Source organism: Eptesicus fuscus, chromosome 2, assembly GCF_027574615.1.
Source record: "Eptesicus fuscus isolate TK198812 chromosome 2, DD_ASM_mEF_20220401, whole genome shotgun sequence".
Classification (NCBI taxonomy): Eukaryota; Metazoa; Chordata; class Mammalia; order Chiroptera; family Vespertilionidae; genus Eptesicus; species Eptesicus fuscus.
Genome location: NC_072474.1, coordinates 69,660,998 through 69,669,373, shown reverse-complemented (window position 1 = coordinate 69,669,373; position 8,376 = coordinate 69,660,998). Strand labels below are relative to the sequence as shown.

General features: G+C 45.0%; 1 protein-coding gene across 4 annotated transcripts in view; it reads left to right on the top strand.

The window, feature by feature from the left end:
• Positions 1-2,232: 2,232 nt before the first annotated feature.
• Positions 2,233-8,376, top strand: part of USO1 (USO1 vesicle transport factor) — a 77,113-nt gene continuing 70,969 nt past the window's right edge. For 3 of the 4 annotated variants that reach the window (XM_054728220.1, XM_008143667.3, XM_028148452.2), the window contains exon 1: positions 2,233-2,519. In XM_054728220.1, coding sequence (XP_054584195.1) covers positions 2,454-2,519 — 66 coding nt within the window. In that variant the 5' untranslated portion in view covers positions 2,233-2,453. The remainder of the gene's footprint in view (positions 2,520-8,376) is intronic. The other variant, XM_054728226.1, reaches the window with a different exon arrangement.

Below are 8,376 nucleotides of genomic sequence, written 5' to 3'. Positions count from 1 at the left end.
GGAGAAACAGGTCAAATGAAGGGAAAACTCCTAGTGGCCTACTATACTCACCAAAATTTAAAACAAAGCCAGGCATTTTGAAAAGGCCAGTGCCTTAAAACAATTTTGCTAAAATGTCAAGGCACTGCTTTTCATTACCAAGTAACACATGTAGTACACATCCAATGAGCCCCACTTCGTCTTAGAGCTTTATCCCTCATGATAGGGTACAGTGGGGCACAGGGAGGAGGTGAGAAGAGGCTCAGGGAGGAAGGGGAGAGGCTTAGGGACTTGGTGAAGTTCTTTGCACACATTACCTGGTAATAAAAAAAGCTGAGCATTTATTAGTTACTTTTTTTAGGCTGCAACAAAATGCCCCCATGGAAAATGTCGGATGGAAAATGTCAAGTGTCCAGTTGTAAAGCAGGGGACAATGCTTAGTGCACAGTATTTTTGGCAGTATGATCCCCACCATTATCCAAGTCACCCAGGCTTAAAACCTTGACACTAGGAAAGGAACTTTCACTATAGCTTTTGTGATATGTACTATCTATAATTCCACATTACAGATGAAAAAAGGGACCCTCCTCCTCAGCATAATATTCATATATCCTTTAATGCTTTCTTCACTTATCCATAGTATCACCTCCTATGAGATAGTGCTAAGACACAAAGATACAAAATAAATAACATAATCCTGCCCTTAACAGTTTGGCTTAACAAACATTTTATTGAGAGTTGCCAGAAGATGCCAGAGTTAAGTCTTAAGGAACTAGCAGGAGTTTCCTTGATAAGGAGGAGGAAGGGGAAAGGCATATACCCTGAGTATGTGGGGAAGGCAGAAGCTGTAAAGATAGGCCGGATCCAGATCATAGCAGGCCTGTGTAGTAAGCTAAGGAGTTTGGTTTTATTGTGCAGAGAATGGGTGATCACTGAAAGATTTTAATAAGAGGACTGTCATGGACAGATGTTTTGCCATTGCTAGGCTCACCCACGGATGGACTAGCCTAGTGGTCTGTGAGGTCCGAAAGGTTGGCGACCGCTGGACTAGAGACTGGAATGGAGGGAAGTCATGGCTTGAATAATGACAAACTAGTTAGGAAGCTATTGCCTTATAACCTGGGTGAAAACTGATGACAACAATCTATCTCAGAGGCAGAGATATGGAGAGCAGACCTATTTGAGAAATACTGCGTTCTACAAATAAACATAATAGAACTTGACTCCTAGACATTGGGGGGGGGGGGGGATGTCAGAGTCCAGAATTTAATAGTCTTCCCAGCTTCCTCTTTCTAGCTTAGGCAACTATTTGGCTGGTGATACTATTGATCGTGGCAGAGCACAGGGAGCATCTAGATTTTTTTTCTTTAAGGGAGGCTGGGGAATCTGAAACCTGTGGGGCATCCAAGTGGAGAGGTTTATGAATCAGTTGGCTAACGAGACCCTGCGCTTTTTGGGCTCAAGAAATCTACAAGACTGCTCCAGAAGCAAATGTACCTGGAAATCTCATTTTGAAGGGAACAATGCATACCGATTTGGGAAAAAAAAAAAAAAAACGACATTTTTTCATGCTAAAAAACACACACACGCGCTGAAATGCAGGGCTTGAGAGTTAATAACAAAAACATTATGCTACTCGCTGCCAAACTGTGGACCCAGCAGATCAATGTATTTTCTCCAGTAAGGCAAATGCAGAGTTCGATTGGTTTTCTCCTCACACCACTTGAAAACAGCGGTGTACCTGGCGTCTCGATCTGGCGTTCCTTTTAACAGGTTTGAAGAGCAACATCTGAGAAATGCGCCCTCCTGTGGCAGTGGAATGAGGGGGCTCCGGCACCCTTTTTACCACCAAACAAAGCCAAGCAAAGGAATACAATTTTACGGGGTTCAGAAGCTGCACCGCAAAACCAGATGAACCCTCCCAGCGGCCGGGATTCCTTACCTGTCTCGTCGGCCGAAGGAAAATCTCACTTTCGACTCAACAAAAGACGACACCAAGATTTGATAGGCTGCAGTAAGTCCCGCTCGGCGCCCGCTGAACACGCTGCAAGCCAAAACACGTACACCCTCTCCGGATCCTCTCCAGCCGGCGGGGCCGGGCTCCGACCACGTGGGTGACGGGTTCCAGCCCCAGCGATCCAAGGGGGGCGGGAGTAGAAGGCGTGTCCCTGCGGAGGGGGGCGGTGCCTGCGCAGTGGGCGGGGCTTGGGCGGACCCAGGCTCCGGGACCTCCCGTCGTTTACTTTTTCCCCCTTTGCCTTCGCCCTTCGAGCCGCCACGTAATGCCACGTTTCCGCGCATGCGCATCCCCGCTGAAAGCGTTTCCGGGCTCAGGGGGCTGGAGCGGCCGCCGAGTTGGAGGCGGCGGTGGCGGCGGCCGCGGAGTGCGACGTGGGGGCCAGGCCCTGCGGAGGGCCGGGGAAGTTATCCTTTCTTCCCGAAGGGGCCGGTAGAGCCGGTGGCTGAACATCAAGATGAATTTCCTCCGCGGGGTCATGGGGGGACAGAGTGCAGGACCCCAGCACACCGAAGCCGAGACGGTGAGAGGAGCGGCGGGTCGGGGACGTGGGAAGGGTTCGGGCAGGAACCGGGGACGGAGGACTCAGGGGCCCGGAGGTCACCCCCCGCGCCCCACCGTGGGTCCCCGTGCCGCCTCCCCCTTCGCCTCCCTTTTTCTCCAGAAACCCAGAGTTATTCCCTTTCGTCCCTAGCGCAGCCCCCCACGCCTCGGCGGCTCGGCCCGGCTGACAGCAGCCGCGTCCCTAAGCGCCGCAGGCCCCGCGAGGCGGTGGTCCGGGCAGGGTACCGCCCGGGAAGGGGGCGATCCAGGGCAGAGGTGGCCCGACCAGTCTCCCACGCCCCCTCGGGGCCGCGGGCCTCTCCCTCCTCCCTTTTCGCCGGTGTCTCCACTGGCCGAGAGGAGCCCGAAGTCCTGCTCGCTCTCTCGCGGTCTGGAATGGGGCTTTGGGGAAGACGGAGCTTAAAACCCAGCTGTTGACGAGAGCGTGTGGCTAAGAATAAAAAGACATGCTGGGGCGCAAAGCCACCTGCCCTTGTCCCATCAAACAGTTCGGACCCCGTTTTTCGGGCTCACGCAACTCTATGCCATTTGGGAAATACTTGGACGTGGTAGGGATCTTTGGAGTTCAAAGAGTTTTGGGGACACCCCCACCACCAAGCACCACTTTCCCTTGCACTCACCCTATTCAGAAGTCTGAATTCGTGGTAACCCTATTTTCGGCATCACTTTAGAAAAAAATTGTTAGCCACAGAAAACAGTCTTGATCGTTGGTTCGATTTTCAGGTTTATGATCAACTTAACTTGGTGAAGTTTGATCGGCATCTATTAGAAATTAGTGTGTATGACCTTTTAAAAATACACTTTTTATTTTAGGTCTACAGAAAAGTGACAAAGCATGATTTTAAGGGCAGACTTTGGGGAATATTCATACACATAGCTGGGATGCCTATGAGCGTAGATACCGTGTTCTATGTTACTGGGATCCTGAAGGGTAATAATAACTTTTATTGTCAAGCCCTTACATCGTGCTAGACACTGTGCTGAGCTCTTTCAGTCCACATTCTCCTTTAATCCCTAAACATCCTGCAAGACAGTTGATAATATCCTCACTTTACAAATGAAAAAATGGGACTGAGAGAGGTGAAGTAACTTGACCAATGTCACACTACTAGTAATAGAGCCAGGATTCAACCAAGTTTTACTTCAAAGCTTAGGCTTTATTGCTGGTGCCCATATTTTAAAACTTACCTGGAAATTTATATGTATATATTATTAAAAGTAACATTATAGATCTGGGTTAGAACTGTTTAAAGCAGTTGGAAGCTGGTAAATCTGTTTTCCTTCATTTGAAAATCAGGAGATTTCACACACACAAACATACAAACTGATATTTGGCTTCTCTTGTTGGTTCCCACGTGGGGCTACAAGGCAGCTGAGCTACCCTATTAGAAGACCATGCTCTCTCCAGATTACCACAGTCACAGCCCCCCCTCTTCAGCTTTTGGTGTGTGGTTTTGTTTTGTTTTTGTCTTGTCTGATATTTTTGGTTTGGGGCACCAAGTTTTGAAATGTGGTTTACTATAATTTGCTTTGGAGTTAGACCTTGACTTGAATCCTTGCCTTCCATCCGTAATTGGGTTGGACAGATGAAAGATGGCTCATACCCTATGAGTAAAATAAGGAAAATGCCTGTGCTTAGGGGTGTAATGAGGATTAAGTGAAATAAGAAATATAGCCTGACACCTAGTATGTGCTCAATAAAGGGTAGTTTTTATTCCATGTTTTTACAGGAAGAATACTGTCTTTTTTTGTTATAGATGGAAGATGATGTACAATTGAGTATAGGATTTTAAAGCTGGAAGACCCTTTGCAGCTCATGCAGGTCAAACCCCCTCAGTTTAAAAGTTAAGGAAACTGAGGTACAGAGCGATCTGCACAGTATTGCAGAACTGAGACTAGAACACTTTGATCTTGCCATGGTGAATGGAACAACATACTTTTTATATCATGATTTCAAAATGAAGCTTGAGTATCATTTGAGTGTATGTTGTATTTACAAACTGAAAGAGGGTTCTTGCCTAACTTTGAGTATGTACACTGAAAATTGGAAAAGTAGTTTGTCTTTGGAAGAGAATTAATCATTTATTCTAAGTTACAGTATAAGTAAAATTTGTTTCGCCATCTCATTCCATCAGGGAGTATAATAGCTATAAGGGGGTCATTACTCACTAATTTAGAAATATTTATAGAGCTCTGTGTTCAACATTAGATGTTTTAATTGGTGATTAGATCTGGCCTGGATATTCAAGTTGCCAGTGCTTGGGACTGCTAACTTCTATGTTATTATTTGGTATTTTGTAGTTTTTACATTTCTGCAAAATTAAATTATTTTCATTGTCATTTTCCATTTTTCATGCTTTTCTCATCTTTTCCAGTACAAAGCCTCTTTTTTTTTTTTTTTTTTTTGTCTAAAGTCTACTTGTTCTTTAAGTCTATCATCAATGCATTCCCTAATCTGTATCCTTTACTTCCTTCCCCCACCAAACAATCTGTTTTCCCTCTGAGCAATCTTCACATTTAAAACAGATTTGGCTTTCTACCATTTATATATCTCATCTATTCCAGACTCCTAAGTGTCTTTAGGGCAGGCTTCATATGTATTTTAACCTTTATTTTTCCATAGTAGTAGATACTCAAGTATTTGTTAAATGAATGAATTATAGTGTTATATGAAAGAAATCACAGATCTATAATCATAGCAGGTTACAAAGTACTAGGTATTAAAACAGTGCTTCTTAAAGACTGTAGGAATCAAATTTTGGGAACCGGGTTTTGAAGTCCATTACGTCAAACTTTTTACTTAAGTGATTTTTCAGATTTACTGTGCTTAGCCTGCTTTCTTACTTTTTCTTACTAAACCGAAGTATCTTTTAAATTTGTGAGGGTTATACTATTTATTGTATAATATCTAGTTTATCATACTCTCAGTTAAGAGTAATTTTGGACTGGCATTAAGATGTTCTTCAAAGACAAAGTAGTAAATATTTCTATTTGTATCACGATAGCCAATAATTCTGTATAGAGTTATGAATATTTTATTCTAGAATTTCATCCACGTTAAACTTTTCACATTTAGAGTCATTTTTTTTTCTCTCTCTTTTTTACCTTAGGTAGAGAAAGGCAATGATTTCTGATGATTGAAGCCTCCTAACCTTGACATACTTTGCTGGGTGCAAATAAACACTAATTATAGTAAAAATGCTACTCTTTTTTTTTTTTTTAAATGCTTGCACGGGCTTAATTTTCCATCTACCTTCCAACTAATGCCTTTTTAAAAGCTAGTTTATTGAAAATACCATGACAGTTATTAACTACATTTGATGATAAATCATAGGGGAGTTTCCCCTTTCCAAGTTGTACCCTAAAGCATGGAAGTTGGCTAAAGTCCATAGAAGTATGCAGAGTTAGCATACTGTTAAGGCATCTCTTTTTAAATCAAACTGATCAGCTGGTTTAAAAAGCAAAAGGGTTAACAATAAAGACACAGCTATACTTTCTTTTAATAAAAATTGAGTGTGTGCTTAAATTTAGACAGTTTTAGTTTGGTCAAGCATATTTTACTAGAGGCCTGGTGCATGAAATTCGTGCACGGGGGCAGGGGGGGGTTGTGTTCCTCAGCCCAGCCTGCACCCTCTCCAAACTGGGACCCCTCGAGGGATGTCCGACTACCCATTTAGGCCCGATCCTACCGGGCAGTCAGACATCCAAGACTGCTGGCTCCCAACTGCTCGCCTGCCTGCCTTCCTGATTACCCCTGACCACTTCTGCCTGCCAGCCTGATCACCCCCTAACCACTCCCCTGCCAGTCTGATTGATGCTTAACTGCTCCCCTGCCAGCCTTATTTCCCCTAACTGCCCTCCCCTGCAGGCCTGGTCACCCCTAACTGCCCTCCCCTGCAGGCCTGGTCACCCCCAACTGCTCTCCCCAGGAGGCCTGGGTCACCCCCAACTTCCCTCCTCTGCCGGCCTGGTCACCCCTAACTGCCCTCCCTTGCAGGCCTGGTCCCTCCCAACTGCCCTCTCTTGCTGGCCTGATCGCCCACAACTGCCCTCCTTTGCAGGCCTGGTCCCTTCCAACTGCCCTCCCCTGCTGGCCATCTTGTGTCCACATGGGGGCAGGATCTTTGACCACATAGGGGCAGCCATCTTGTGTGTTGGAGTGATGGTCAGTTTGCATATTACTCTTTTATTAGATAGGATAGAGGCCTGGTGCCCTGGTGGGGGCTGGCTGGTTTGCCCTGAAGGGTGTCTTGGATCAGGGTGGGGGTTCCCTTGGGGTGTGGGGTGGCCTGGGCGAGGGGCCTGTGGTGGTTTGCAGGCCAGCCATGCCCCACGGCAACCCAAGCGGAGGCCCTGGGTTCTGGAATTTATTTATCTTCTATAATTGAAACTTTGTAGCCTGAGCGGAGGCCAGGGCAGGCCAGGAAGTTTGGCTTCCTCCATCGCTGGGGAAACCCAAGGCTCCTGCTTGCTCTGTGGCCAGCCGCCATCTTGGTTGGGTTAATTTGCATACTTGCTCCTGATTGGCTGGTGGGTGTGGCTGGTGGGTGTAGCGGAGTGATGGTTAATTTGCATGTTTCTCTTCTATTAGTGTGGATACCATCTCTCTATATAAAAGGCTAATATGCAAAGTGTCCCCACTGGAGTTCGATTAGGACAGTGGTCGGCAAACCACAGCTTGCGAGCCACATGCAGCTCTTTGGCTCCTCTTCCACAAAATACCACGGCCTGGGCGAGTCTATTTTGAAGAAGTGGCTTTAGAAGAAGTTTAAGTTTAAAAAATTTGGCTCTCAAAAGAAATTTCAATCGTTGTACTGTTGATATTTGGCTCTGTTGACTAATGAGTTTGCCGACCACTGGACTAGGAGACCAGAGTTCAATTGCTCGTTATGACATGCACTGACCACCAGGGGGCCGCGCAGAATGAAGGAAGGCCCTAGCCAGCAGCCAGGGAAGGGAGGCCCCAGCCAGCAGCCAGAAGGCCCCTATCGGCCCCGATTGCCGGCCAGGTCTAGGGACCCTATCCGTGAACAAATTTCGTGCACTGGGCCTCTAGTGTTACTATAAATGTGTAGTCTGAACTCTTGTTTGGGTTATTGTTTCCTATTCTACATTAATAACCAGGTCACTGTCATAACTGATGGGTGTTTTCTCTCTTGGCTCTCTTACAATAAATGTTAGAGAATATGATTTATGTTTAAATCACTTCTGTATTCCACCAAAGATGTCTCTTACAGTATTTTTATTAAGTAGTATCTATTGAAAGCTACATGACTTTTTAAAAAATTAATTAGATTACTTAATGTGGTTCTAAAAACTAGTATCATTTAAATTTTACATACCCTAGCATTACCAAAATATGTTCCAAAGAAAGTGAGTAGAGGTACTCAAAGGAATTTTGTTACCAAAGAAGTGTGCTGTGTGATGATCAAAAATGAAACACAGAAAACTAATATTTATACAAGACTTAAGTTTTCAAATATTTTCAAGATAGAGATATAAAGCAAGTTGTGTTTGCCAAATTTATTTGACCGGACCTCCCTTCTTTTTTCCCACCAGGAAACCTTGTAGGTCTAGTGTTCTGAGGAACATATTTAGGGGAAAATTATCCTAGAGAATATATTTTTAAAGCAGGGGTGGGGAACATTGGACCAGCAGGTCCTACTTATAAGGCCTGAGAAATCATTTGGTCTTCCCTGCCAAGTCATTAGGGGGTCAATTAATTAAATGTTTGACTAAATATAGCAGGCTAATTTTTAAGTTGATAACTTTGTATGGCCCGCAAATGATGTTATAAATATCCAAATGACCTTTGG